Source organism: Idiotropiscis lumnitzeri, chromosome 4, assembly GCF_059441095.1.
Source record: "Idiotropiscis lumnitzeri isolate Australia: NSW breed Sydney's pygmy pipehorse chromosome 4, RoL_Ilum_1.0, whole genome shotgun sequence".
NCBI lineage: Eukaryota > Metazoa > Chordata > Actinopteri > Syngnathiformes > Syngnathidae > Idiotropiscis > Idiotropiscis lumnitzeri.
The window spans coordinates 7,961,025-7,975,349 of record NC_142394.1 but is presented as its reverse complement, the minus strand read 5'-3'; the positions used below and the strand labels follow the sequence as shown (position 1 = coordinate 7,975,349).

Here is a 14,325-nt window from a genome sequence, read left to right as displayed (position 1 = left end):
ATCAGATAGAGTAGTAATTAATTTGGTTTGACAATTGTTGAATTGAATTGCTACACCAGCTGATCTAGTGGGTACCATGTGGAAAAAAAAATGTTGTATCCCCATTGAGTTGTCCCAAATTTTTGTCTGTTTCATCCGAATGAGTTTCCTGTAGTAAAAGGCATTGCGCTAGTTTGCTTTTCCAGTATAGAAATAAGGTCTTTCTTTTGACACTATCCCTTAGACCTCGAGTATTAATTGCAGTTTTAAATTTCATTTCAGTACGCGTGTCATTCACATCCACATTCATACACTCACATATCACTAAAGGAAATCTAATTTAAAAAATAAAAAGTAATCTTACTTTCGATGGTAAACGATACTTAAAGCCTGTCCCTTACATTTTCTAAATAAATGAGTTTTTAAACGTAACTTTTACTGAATGTAACTACAACAACTCATTTGTAACAAAATGGAATATCCATCCATCCATTGTCTGTACCGCTTCTCCTCACTAGGGTCGCGGGGGGTGCTGGAGCCTATCCCAGGTATCTTCGGGCAGTAGGCGGGGGACAGCCTGAGCTGGTTGCCAGCCAATCACAGAGACGAACAACCATCCGCGCTCACACTCGTACCTTGGGGCAATTTAGCGTGCCTAATCGACCTGCCGTGCATGTTTTTGGAATGTGAGAGGAAACCGGAGTACCCAGAAAAAACTTACGCAGGCACGGGGAGAACATGCAAGCTCCACACAGGAAGGCCGGAGCCGTGATCGAACCCACGACCGCTGCTGTCTCTCACTGTGAGGCCATTGTGCTAACTTTTTCGAAGCTTACATTTCTTGCAAATTCATCTTTAAGCATTAACTGAACGCCCATCAATGACTACAAAGTGGCCTTAGAAAGTAGGTTACCTTATTCCCTGATCTAGCCAGTTTTAGTTTTGGCCACAGTAACTCAGAGTCAGCAAATCTTCTTTGATAAAGTCCTGGGCAAAGCGGATTTTGCGCTCCTTCCATATTGGTGAGTTCTTTGTCAATTTCCACACCTCGTCTCGATGAGTTCTTACAAACTTCATAACAATCTGGTAGCTGCGGCCGTTCTCCTTCCTCCCGACGTGGTGCACGGAGTCGACCACATTCTCCATGTTGTCAGTCCAACGCGGGACGATTTTTAGCAGAAGCTCCTCGAGCTTTCCACCATCTTCTTCAGTCGAAGATTCCAACAGCGTGTATAGTGTTCAATTTCCTCTATCTTTTCTTTCAAAGTAATGTTTTCTTTCTTCACGTTTTCACATTTCGCCTCCAGAGGGTTGAACGTTGATTGAGTGGCATTCCGCAACTGCTTTTCCATTTTAGCTCCCACTTTCCTTTCGACTTTCATCAGAATCCTAACTACGTCAGCAAATGAGTATTTCATATGCTTACTGCTTGGGTTAATTCTGATTGGCTGTTTACTGTCCGATCGCATTTTACTGCAGTACGACATCCCGAAAGCCTCAAACTCAAACAGTCGATAGAAGGGTGTTCCGCATTCTTACACGCTGGTATTATTGTTTTAGGAGTAAATCAAAAATATTTTTTGTCAAATATCTTTGTTTGGTTCAACGTTATTGTCCCTTTACTTCTATATACGTCTGTAAAAGTTTTTCTGTTTGTTTTATTTCTTTTTTTTTTTTTATAATGGAACATCACCTCTCGGAGTTGAGCATTTGCGTCTTCATCATTAGATGCCGCCATGGTAGTTGTTTGCGGTAGTGCCGCGCCATTCTTTCTATTTTTTTTTTCACCCCACCTCTGATTTACAATTGGACAGTAAACAACCAATCAGAATCCGCCCTAGTGTCCTACTCCTGATTAGTTAAGAATTGTGGCACAATTGTCATGCCTGCCTCGCAAGCGTAAATCAGCGTAGGGGAGAGAAGCCGGAAGCATAAAACCAATTTTGTGCATATGCGCAGATGGTCTTGTACACGTGCAACACATGTTTGTACGCACAAAACATGTTTTCGTACGCGGTATTTGACATCATGCTTCCGTAGTTGTGGCATAAATCTAACGCCATAATCCGCAAGTATGCATCTGAACATGAGGCAACCAGGACCAAGTCCCTACTGGGAGTAGATGAATTAAATAAATACAAAAATACCACGAGTAATCTGCAAGCAAACTTTGCTTTCAAAGCGCCTATTGTCTGAGAAGAGAAGCAAAGTTTGCCTTCCAAACACAACAGACCACTCCTTCAATGCTGCCTTCATTCATTCCATTTAAATGTGCAACATTGTGTTCATTTGGAGTGTGTTGTGTCTCGCCTGACAGATGGTGGCCGTGTGGCCCACAAGGATGCAGACTCCTGTTTGCCTTTGGATAAGGTCACACAGCAGTAGAGATGACTTTTATCAGGTTCTACGAGCTCAAAAGCAAACATGGCAGTGTCAAATCATATCTGAAAAGTGAACATTCATATCCTTGTGAATACACTTGCATCCCACTAATCACTAATGGAAAGTCAATTCAGAGATTTGTTTCTAAATTTGAAGAACAATACTAAGGATTCTAAACTGCTTTAAATTAGCCATTTGTTGCCAGACCGCCCTATTATGCATGCCATGATTTCCAAATTCATTTCTTCAATTATAATTGAACTTTAAAAGTGAAGGATAAAAAACAAAATCATATATATATATATATATATATATATATATATATATATATATATATATATACTGTTGAGCGATTACGTTTTTGGAACTAATTAATCGCAATAAATTCCGTAATTAATTGCACCATTTGAACGGGCCTACCTACTGGTGTCGCAGTACGTGACTGTTTTTAGTGCTGATCAGTGGGGTTTTTTTTCTTTTAGTTCTAACTTATCTATTATACTAATTTACATGCGTTGTGTACTCTAAAAGCACCAAGCCAGACACCACAGTTTCATGAGTTTTCATTGATATTTAGAACTCCAAAATCAGCATTGTTTTATTGGCGAACTGTGCGAAACCACACCCAGAGCTTTTCACTAAAAATGACAAATTTCGTGTTGTGACATCTTGAAGGTCTAAACACTCATCCGACCCAATAAAAACGGGCCCCAACTCTAATTAAAAAAAATCTCACACCTCAAACCTGTCTATTTTATTTAACCAGTAGGTGACGCTACCACTACAATGAAAAATAAGTTTGTAGATGTCTTTAGGCCTGCTTTATTATCAAATGTGAGGAATCTTCAAGAGGAATTTTCGTGTAGTTTTAGTTAGATTAGCTTTTCTTGTCAAAGCCACGTCAATGTTTGAAGTAAATTCAAAATGGCCGACTTCCTGTGCAATTTGGCATATGGCTCTTTTGTAGGTCTTGGCCTTTTACATACTCCATCAAATTTTCAGAAAGTTCGGTGAATCACACATCCGGAGCTGCTTTTTTGACAATTTCTAGAGGGTGATAGCGAGCCATTTTTAAAAAATTGCACGAGAAGCTAATAAACTATTGAAGATTTTTACTCCCTTTTTTGGTGCGCTCTGATTTTCGGAATAACCAACGGCAGTACGGCGGAGACTGGTGACTATGTCTGCCTCACATTGCAGAGTTGGGGGTTTGCATGTTGTCCTCGTGCCTGCGTGGGTTTTCTCCGGTTACTCCGGTTTCCTCCCACATTCCAAAACCATGCGCTGTCTGCTAATTGAACACTGAAATTGTCTCGAGGTGTGACTGTGAATGTTTTGAATTGTTTGTCTGTGTGTACCCTGCAATTGGTTAGCAACTACTGCCAAAGACATCTGCGATAGGCTCCAGCATACCCGCGACTCTCGTGAGGATAAGAGGCTTAGATAATGGATGGATGGAAGAATAACTGAACGGCACATTTCAACAACCCTCTGAGTTTCTGAAATTTACCATCCCTCCCCTCTTGTGTTGTGCCATCTGCTGTGTGACTGAGTAGCGAAAGCAAGTAGCCAGCCATCCGCAAGTAGTACACACACAACGCATGAATGGACAAACACTCACAAAAACGTGTAATCTAAATCTTTGTTCCGCACAGTCTGGCATCTTTTTTTAACGAAAAGCTTTGGGATTGTTTAATTGCTTACCCCTTTTTATTACATTTTGGCTGGTTTGTTTCGGTATCAGCGATAATTTCCCTGTATTTACTTGGTATCGGATCGATATTGAAATGTGGAGCATCATGAAATCAGTTCAAGCCCGAGCTGCTCATTGGTTTCCAATTTAGGATGCATTCGGAAATCAATGAGAGGGGAGCGCTCTGCCTCTCCGAACACCCACTCCTACCTCCATCTACCATCTTAATTTCATTCTTGCTTAGTCTACGTTCTAATAAACAACAGCAGCCATTCTGGACCTGACAGACTTTGACAGATAATTTGCAAAAACTACACACTACTTTTCTGTCTGTAAAATCCAGAGTTAGTTAGTTTGTCCGTAAAAATCGAGTCTCCCCTCGACATGAAAGCAAGAACATTTAGATTTGGTCTGTAATAATGAACGTGCACAGGACCGTATTGAGCATGCCCACACTGGCTGGGAAAAGGGCGAGGAGGAGGGCTAAGAAGGGCCCAGGATAAAAAGCCAAAGAAAACTCCCTCCTCCATCCGTTGTTTTGTCAGGTGCCGTTGACATGAGGAGAGGTTGGCTCAAAGGCGTCCCGCTGATTGCCTTCGTGGCCTCCATCATGCTTTACCTGGGCTCCATTTGGACGGATGTGAAAAGCCACTCGGAACCTCTACACAGCAGTGACGCCGTCCAGGGACAAGGGACATTAAAGAGGCTGGAAAAGATGGAGGCTAGCATTAAGAGGCTGTGTGAGTCCTTCTCTTTTTGATTTGTTTTCATCCCAATGAAGACATGCACAACAACATCCACCTGTCCCAATTAGTGCAAGAATGGGTCATGTTCTCTAATTACAGAGACCTGCAATCATTGTTGCATCCATTTAGGGTTTTGGGGGGTAATTATTCAAACTTCATTAATATATTTAGTAGTTAATTGATTTATTCTAAATTAAAACATTTTTTACTCACGCACACATACACACTCATCTATCTATCTTTATACACATTTATACAATATATTTCCATTTAATTTATATATATCTATATATATATGTATATATATATATATATATATATATATATATATATATATATATAGATATATAGATAGATATATATATATAGATATATATAATTCTTTTATTGCAATTGCCTCAAAAAAAATTTAGAGTTGTAATGTTTTGAGTTTCATGTTTTCAGTAAAGGAATTTGATATATTCGACTGTCGTGTATTTAAAACAATGACAACTTTGAGTTTCGTTAACATGTTTTTTTTTTTTCTTTTTACTGATTTCAGTCTAGTTAATTATTCCAGTGATTTAAAAACTGAAAATTGTCTGTCTTATAACTAAGAATAAATGAGTCCCTGTAACCGAAAGGTAAGTTCTTCAGTTAAAAAAAATACAAGATACGCGTCATCATCACCTTTTAAGTTCTGAAAACCTTTGGCTTTTAAGTTACTCTTTTTGTAGTTCTGCTAACATATTTGAGTTAACAGTGATGACCTCAGAGCTGTGAGGTGGCTGTGCTAAACAGTTTTGCACTGCACCCAATGTTTCATCCGTGCATGACCCTTCCCACACACTTGTTAACCTTTCCCATAGTCGAACACTTTTAAACATACATGGGCTTTAAAGAGGGATTTTGCGCATATGCAATAAACAATGAAACGACTTTTAATTTCTACAGTCGAAGAGATAAGCATGCTGCACCCAACAAACGCAGGGCTGAAAGCTGAGGACAAGGCAGAAAAGGAGGACAAGAAGAAGGTGGTGAGAAAGATGTTCCCCAACTCGGCCTTGTTCAAGAAATGGGGCGAGGGTCTGAGCGAGGAGGAGCAGGAGGAGGCCGAGCACTTGTTTGCCAAGTATGGCTACAATGCCTTCCTCAGCGACAGGCTGCCACTCAACAGGGAGATTCCTGACACGCGACACGCCAGGTAACCGCAACATAAACCCACACACTCTCACACAAACACGACAGAGAGCGCTTGAACACACTTTCTCGTAGGCATGCTGGCTGCTTCAAAGCAAAATGGCATGATGAAAAGGCAGAAATTGTGACAACGATGATGTATCTTGACACCAATTCAAATAACATTTATTGCAAGATATTTTTAAACAAAACACGAGGCATAAATTGTGAATTATTTAATAGCATGATGTAAGACGAGTATAAAGTAGAATGACATCTTGTTTAACAGCATGATGCACGGAAAGTCAAATTATTTTTTTATCACAACACAATGCATCAAATGACATTTCACACTATCACTTATGAAAATACATATTTTTAATGAAATGCAGTAAGACATGATGCAAAGATTGACATTTTTTATATGCCATGATGGACGGAAAGATAGCGCTTTTACAATACAACACAACCCCCATGACATGTATGTATTTATCGTAAGACGTGTAGATTGACATCATGCATAAAATGATGCCACATTTAATGCCACAATGTATTTTGTAAAACATAATTTTCAATATGACATACAGTATAGTGAGACATGATGTTCAATGTGACAGGATGCACACAAGCGCAGTACATTGTTTGCTTTTTCTGAATGTTTGCTGCTAATGTTATACATTAACGGCTACATTACGTCACCGTCTCTGTGTGACCTACATTTTTGCTGCAGTAACACTGCAAGTTTCCCCATTGTGGGACGAATAAAGGCCATCTATATCTTTACATATTTTTTTTTATATGTCCCAAAGTATGGCAACCATGTTTATGGGCATTCTTTTAGGGAGCAGCCATGGCGTTGCGGTGTTATTGTTTGATGACCTCAGTGTCTGCTATTTTTTTTTTTTTTTTCATTATCAGGTTCCTTGACTTTATCAAGCTGCAATCTTCAATTCTCACTGGGGCGGTTTGCAACTGAATGTGAAGTGGTTGGGATGAGAATCAGCACCTAAAAATCTGAAACTATGTTTCTCAGTCGGGCAAGGGAGGAGTGTCCTCTCCAGGGCAGGGGGCAAATCCTCGTTTGTGTGTAGAGGGAGAAGAGCTGAGGAGAGAGGATGCATCCTTAAGGGGCCGCACTTCCGGTGGTGTGTGTTGCTGAGATTGTCCCCTCCAGCCTCATCTGTTGAGTCCTGCCTGTCAGGAAGCTGTGGATCCACTGGCAGATGGTGAGAGCCGAATTGAGCTGGAGAAGCTTGGAGGAGAGCATGATGGTATTGAGCGCAGAGCTGAAGTCCACAAACAGGATCCTTGTGTAGGTCCATGTGCCGTTGAGGTGCTCCAGGATGTAGTGCAGCCCCATGTTGACTGCGTCATACACCAACCTGTTTGCCAGGTAGGCAAAACGCAGGGTGTCCAGTAGGAGTCGAGCAATGTTCTTTAGGTGGCCCTGCACGAGGACTTCATGGCCACATGGTTGTCATTCGGTTCGAATGTTGAAGGTTTCTTAGGGACTGGGATGATGATAGACTGTTTGAAGCAGGATAGGACATCGCACAGGGAGCTCTTGAAGATCTATGGTCACAAGCTGTGGGTCGTGACCAAAACAACAAGATCAAGCTACAAACAGGCTAAATTGATTTGCTCCAGAGGGTGTTTGTGCTCTCCCTTTGGAGGGGCTTCCATGCTAAAGTTGCTGCACCCCTAACCCAACTCTGAATACGGATAAGAAGATAATGGATGGATGGATGATCAGATGGATGCGCAATTGTAAATGTTTTGGGCACCTATTTAAGAAAAAAAGAAAAGAAAAAGCAATTGCATATTTTACTCCAACTGTCTGGTTTTTTTTTTTATCTTGAAACATCTATTAGAATCCTTGACCCCTAAAATTTACAATTTGACACCAAATTTGTCCTTATAGCTATATCAGAAGCAATGACATTGGACTCTGTATGGGCAGTGGACATTTTTGAAGTGTATTTTTGGTCAAAAGTCTGATCTCACTTGTGACTTAGGATGCATTTATTTCTATGACCTCAAGGAACTTCCATGCCAAAGGTGACCTTGGCATTATGAGTTCAATTCAAGTCAGTTAACCAGTCAACTGTAATACGACGATGAAAATAGCATGTTTGTCATTTTTAACGATGATGCATCATATGACAGCATTTTAATATGATGGATAGAAAACATACTGTATAATAAGATGTCATGTTTAACATGATATGTATAGTAAGACCTTTAACACCACTTAATGAATATGAGACATCATGCTGAATGTGCTAAATATCAGACATGCTTATCACAACATGTATCACAAGCCATCATTTTGAACTACATGACTAATCATGTTTTTCTTGCTCTTACTTCTAAAAAGATGCGCGCAGAAAAAATATCCGGCTGATCTCCCCAGCCTGAGTGTGGTGTTGATCTTCCTGAACGAAGCACTGTCCATTATCAAGCGGGCGATCCGCAGCATCATGGACAAGACCCCTCCCAACCTGCTCAGAGAGATAATACTGGTGGATGACCACAGCACAAATGGTACAGGAACTAAAAAAGAGGGCTGTCCAAATTTGTCTCTTTACAAGGTTGCGTGTCACTTTGACATTCTTCACCTTCTTTTTATTTAACACATTAGAACCAATCCGGCAGTGTAAGTAAAGCTATGCCGTGGAAGTCTGTATCGTTTTACTTTGTCCATATACACGCAAACCTATGCGATGCATAAATGTATATACTGTATTTATATGTATATCATATGCAAGCTGGTTTGTACGGACTGTTAAAGGGTTAAAAAAACAGTTAAGTGACAAAGCGAAAAGTCAGCTACCCTTTAGTACAATAGTGATATTAAAAAGTCTCCACACCCCTGTTCAAAATGCAGGTTTATGTGATATACTGTTCATGAGACAAAAATTATCCTCCCATCAATGTGACCTGTAACCTGTACAACTCAATCGATTTCTTTTCCAATATTTTTTAAAAGAGTGTGCGGTGTTCAAAATGCGCCAGTCCCATTCAAACTCATGTGATATATGGATGTCATCCCACAACTGCCACCGTTTTAAGTGCTCCTGATTAAGACCAAATACATTTCAGCTCTTCTTGTAGACTTTTTTTGAAGAGGAAATGAATAAAAAAAAACAGCTCCAAAACATGATGCAACTATGCTTGACTGTTGGTTCAGTGTCGTGTTATTTTGGTGATGAGCAATGTTGTGTTTGCGCCAAATAAAGATTATGGCGAAAATGTTGACACTATAACTAAATGATGTTTCTTTATCTAAGTTGTGTGCATGGAAAAATTCGCACTATTTTAGTCGTTGTCAAAAACGGAAGTAAGAAATGAGAGTATGTGTGTCCACAGAGGATCTGAAGGAGAAACTGGAAAATTACATCGCGGTCATCCACGAGCAGCGTCCGGGGCTGCTGAAGCGGGTGGTGCACAAGGAGCAGCTTGGCCTCACCCAGGCCAGACTGTCCGGATGCGAGATAGCCACCGGTGATGTGGTTGCCATCCTGGACGCCCATATTGAAGTCCATGTGCAGTGGTTGGTGTCATCTTGCCATTTCCATGCTTGCGGAGGTCAGAGGTAGAAAATGTAGTGGCACTCTGTAACCTAGTAGAAATAACCGATACAGTGGTAAAAGTACGGATTCAATTATTTGGCTTTCATCTTTTCCCATCAGTCATCTTCTATATTTCTTAGCGCAATGAAATCAACATTTGAACATAAAGGATTGTTCTTTATCTTTATCCTCTGCAAAGAATGATTTATATGACTGTGGCTGACTGAGGAGCTGAGACCATGTCCATGTATATTTGCGTGTCTGCTTGTGTGTTCAGGGCAGAACCGCTGCTGGCTCGCATCAAGGAGGACCGCACGGTCATCCTAACACCTGTCTTTGATCGGGTCAATTACGACGATTTGACCGTGACCCACTACGGACCGGCTGCCGATGCCTTTGACTGGGCGCTCTGGTGCATGTACGAGTCCTTCAGGCCCGAGTGGTACAAGCTCAACGACGAGTCGCTGCCTGCCAAGTGAGTCGCACATTTTGCACCCGCTCTCCTCAGTTTTGCCTCATTCACCGATAGGATCATGTAAACGTTAGCTTACTTTGCTTGACGCTATCGCTATGAATTGAATGAAATTAAATTGTCATTCATTAAGATTTACATTTGAATGAAAAAAAAACTAATAAAAAGTAATATTGAAGAAAAATAAATTCAAGTTCTAAGGGAAATATTTTTTTATATACCGATAACAGGTTATAATGTGGAGAGAAGACTACTTGAATGTGCAATTACAATAATGCCACTTTATATATATATAAAGTTGAATTGAAGTGTAAGGCTGTTATTTTTGTAAAAATACAGTGGGATTAGAGACTGGGGCTGCCTTCCAATAGCGAAATCTAATAATTGAAATATACTTTACCGGTAATTGAAGCCTATTGAAATGCATTGGGGAGGATTTTATTTTTTAACCCTAGAAATTCTTCTTAAAAAAAAAAACTAAACAAATTGCTGAACCTGTGTGTTTTCAATGGAAAAACAGGAGTTGGCCACCAAAATTCCTCAGCCGAAGATAGGAATCCACATTCTTTTTTTTCCCTCCTTGTGAAGTGTGATAATATAAAAATACCATAGTAATGTAGCACTGTGCATAATAATGATCTAATTTAATTAAAAAATATTAAAACATTAATAAACTTAAATAACGTAATTCAAAATACAGTAATGAAATATATTAAATATAGAAAATACATTATTTCTAATAAATTAAATATTTAATTTAATTTAATAAATATTTCACACATTGAAATTAAATATTTTGGAAAATGGAAGACTTGACTAACTTGAATGAAAGAAAATATCTGTAATATTTATAACAATTGTAATTCAGTAGTCATTGAGGAAGTTAAACATACAATGCAAAATATTCTTAAATAAAAAATATTGAAGATTTGTCAACCTAATAAAGTTGTAATTCCAAATACAATTTTAACAGAATATATGTAAAACACATTTTAATGTAAAATAATTTTTATAGTTGATAGTTCCTACATTTAAAAAAATGTTTTTTGTAGCGATGGCCATTTGTGAGGCTTTTCGGGGGCGGCCGTAGCTCAAAAGACTAACTGGTATAAAGAGTAACTCTGACTTCCGTCAGCCTGGCTCAGGGCAGCTGGCGGCTTCTCAACATAGTTTGGCGTCAGCGGAGTTTCAATGTGTGCTGCATGAATAATGTCTGCATTTACACAGACTAGTTCGCTCTTAACCTGACGAGTAGCAATTTGGAAACAAGCTGAGTACTTATTGGTGGGTGTTCTTGGCCACTAAAGGAGCCCTGCAGTCATGGGGATACTCGTGGCTGATCGCAAGTTCTTTGGCGAGATCGGGAGCCTGGACGCAGGAATGAAAATATACGGTGGCGAGAACGTGGAGTTGGGCATCCGGGTAAGATTCCGGTGCGGTTCAAAGCGCTAAACAAAGCTGGAACGTTTGCTCACTGTGATGCCGCAGCTCGGCTGTGTGTTTGAGCCCGCAGGTGTGGCTGTGCGGGGGCAGCGTGGAGGTGATCCCCTGCTCCAAGATTGCCCACATCGAGCGCGCCATGAAGCCCTACCTGCCCGACCTCAGCATCACAATGAAGCGAAATGCGCTGCGCGTGGCCGAGGTTTGGCTGGATGAGTACAAGCACAACGTCAACATCGCATGGAACCTTCCCTTCCAGGTTGGTCTTCAGAAACCAATTGCAGAGGAACCCGCAATCCCGGAACGTTTCCAGGGGACAGTGGCATTTTCCAGCACAATGGGCATTTTGAGCATCTTTCCCCCCTCAGAATCACAGCGTGGACATTGGCGACGTGTCTGAACGTAAGGCGCTGAGGGAGCGACTCAAGTGCAAACCCTTCAAGTGGTACCTGGATAACGTTTACCCCATGCTGGAGCCGCTCAAAGACCTGATCGCCTACGGAGTGGTGAGCACTATCGTTATTTTGCCTTTCGAGTTGGGGAGCAGCCAATTGGTAGACTACTTGACAGGTGACTTGACTATTCCGCATCGACGTTTAGTGCTTGAAATCGACTAATTTGGATCTTGACTTCCAATTGTCCAATTTTGATTTGACCGTCTGCTGCCATCGCAGGAAAGCGAAAAGTCTGGCCGATGCGGTGGAAAAGTCTTCTCACATCTGCGCAGGTCTGAGAGTATGTCAATGTAGCGTCAAAAGTACTTTCAATAGAACACAAGATGAGATTGGATGGTTTGTTGCAGAGAAAGATGATCAGGATTCATTTACTATGAATACAATTAATAATGCTGAGTTGTATTATTTATTTTTATTTGTTCGAACATTTCATCACAGCCTGCTGTTGCCTTCTTCTTTTCAAATGCTTTCCCAGGACTTTACTACAGTCTCTTTCAGTTCTTGTTTGTTTCTGGCGCTTTCTCCATTCACTCTCCGCTTCCGGAGGTAAAATGCATTCTGCGTTGGGTTTAGGTCCGCTGATTAATTTGACCAGTGTAAGACATTCCATTATTGGTTTTGTTCCATGCTTGCGTGTGAGAAAACTGTGAATGAAAAATATGGGATTGTTATTCATCCATCCAGCTCACCCAAACTGCCAATCCAAGTGTTCTCAAATGTCACTCACTGCTGCACCCATCAGGCAGCTAGCGGCACTATTACTAAACAGTAAAAGTCAAGTTTATTGTAAAATGCTTGTCATCATTGCTAATTTCTACACAGCAATAAATTGCAAAGTAACTGTAGTCAGTAAAAATCTGAGAAATGTAAACATTAGTTATTGCTGTAAAAGAAAAAATATATGAGCTTTACTTTCACACGTTACTGGGATCACTGCATCCCACTATTACGCTGCAAGGAATCACCAAGAACTAACAATGATAAACCACATACCAGCAATTAAAACCAATGAAGTGCCCAGTTACTGCTATGTACTCTCACTGGTGCAATCCCGCAAGGTGGTGCAAATACCCCATATGAGCATCAGTGTTAACCAGGACTTTCCATTATTTCATAAACTATTTCAGGCAGCAAAAAAAATAAATAAAATGTTGGAGGGGGACGCCGCATCAACAACGGTGCCCTGTGCATATGTCAGGAATCAACACTGTTTATCCCGCTCCTCTCTGCAGTTAATAAACCACCTGAAGCCGGATCTGTGCCTAGACCAGGGTCCAGTTCCAGGCAGCACACCAACGCTCTACGCGTGCCACTCCTTTGCCCCTCAGGTACGAGCCCATCCTCGATGGAAAGACCTCTAGAGAATTTAGATGATACACTTGTTATCCAGATTAAGGTCCATGTACTGTACTCATGCACTCTTTATCCTCACAAATGGAACAACTTTGGCATAGAGGTTTGTCTCACTAGCAAGTTTCACAATATGTGGTTTCGGCAAAATTTGCATTTTACGGCTCATCTGTTTGACATGTAATCGCAAGATGGTAGAATTAAGTGCTTGTGTAATCAAGCACGTGTTTCACAGATGTTTGACGAGAACTGCATTAAAGGGGAAAGTTTGAACAGCAAAACAGGAGCCAAATTAATAAGTGTTTGATTCCTTGAGAGAAAAATGATACTTGCGAAACACAATTGAAAACTGGAAATGAATTAACTTAGACAAAATTAACGAAATGAGAAAGGTGCTCCTCAAATTGATTTATTAATTAAAATTCAAGGTAGTCGTAGACTGGGTAACTAAAGTTATGGGTGTGGATTTGGTGACCCCATTCTTTGCCACAGCGCTGCTACTACCGCACCAACGGGCAGCTGTACGTGGGTGGCATCAAATCCCACACGTACAACAGCAACCGCTGCCTGGTGGACCCTGGACGAGGCATCAACCCGGCCCTTTATGAGTGCAAGACAGCCGCGCAGAAGAAGTTCAACATGTTGTGGGACTTTAAGCAGGTGGGTACAAGCTGGAATGAGAGGATATCTCCCGATTCTGAGCAAAAAACTAATCATTTTCCAGGGATCGGCGATCCAGAACCGGAAGACGAAGCGATGTCTGGAGATTGCGGTGGGTGAAGACACCTACTATCACCTCATTATGCAGCAATGCACTGGTCAGATCTGGAACATTCAGTATTACATCGAAGAGAGAGAGGGTCAAGGGTAATGAGGCACCCGTCCAACCACCAAACCTATTACCACACTTTCCGGACTATGAGGCGCACCGCAAAAAAAAAAAAAGTCATACAAGCTGCACCAGGTTATAGGCCGCAGTTTTTTGTTGAAAAAAAATTTGTTGTTTACTGCATGTGCAGAACGATTTTGTATTGTGAATGCACATAAAGGTACATAAATAGATTGTTACAACCGTGCC

General features: G+C 40.8%; 1 protein-coding gene across 3 annotated transcripts; it reads left to right on the top strand.

Annotated features, from left to right (window-relative positions):
- The first annotated feature begins 4,595 nt into the window (after positions 1 to 4,595).
- Positions 4,596 to 14,192, top strand: LOC148337991 (putative polypeptide N-acetylgalactosaminyltransferase 8). Of its 3 annotated transcripts, none has more exons than XM_088292401.1 (11): positions 4,596 to 4,794; positions 5,734 to 5,983; positions 8,336 to 8,502; positions 9,328 to 9,511; positions 9,808 to 10,005; positions 11,310 to 11,424; positions 11,516 to 11,701; positions 11,811 to 11,948; positions 13,130 to 13,225; positions 13,740 to 13,907; positions 13,972 to 14,192. In XM_088292401.1, the coding sequence occupies exons 1-11, from the start codon at positions 4,611 to 4,613 to the stop codon at positions 14,116 to 14,118; spliced, it is 1,833 nt and encodes a 610-aa protein (XP_088148527.1). In that variant the 5' UTR covers positions 4,596 to 4,610; the 3' UTR covers positions 14,119 to 14,192. The 3 variants fall into 3 exon arrangements, with proteins under 3 accessions (XP_088148527.1, XP_088148526.1, XP_088148528.1); XM_088292400.1 differs by having other exon boundaries at positions 9,328 to 9,553; XM_088292402.1 differs by lacking the exons at positions 13,130 to 13,225; positions 13,740 to 13,907; positions 13,972 to 14,192 and adding an exon at positions 12,117 to 13,123 and having other exon boundaries at positions 9,328 to 9,553.
- Positions 14,193 to 14,325: the final 133 nt, after the last annotated feature.

Bases quoted from the DNA above. Each gene is read 5' to 3' on its own strand.
- LOC148337991 (XM_088292400.1), top strand. From the start codon at position 4,611: ATGAGGAGAGGTTGGCTCAAAGGCGTCCCGCTGATTGCCTTCGTGGCC. The intron at 10,006-11,309 runs GTGAGTCGCACA...TGGCCACTAAAG, and splicing joins GACGAGTCGCTGCCTGCCAA to GAGCCCTGCAGTCATGGGGA. The intron at 11,949-13,129 runs GTGAGCACTATC...TCCTCTCTGCAG, and splicing joins ACCTGATCGCCTACGGAGTG to TTAATAAACCACCTGAAGCC.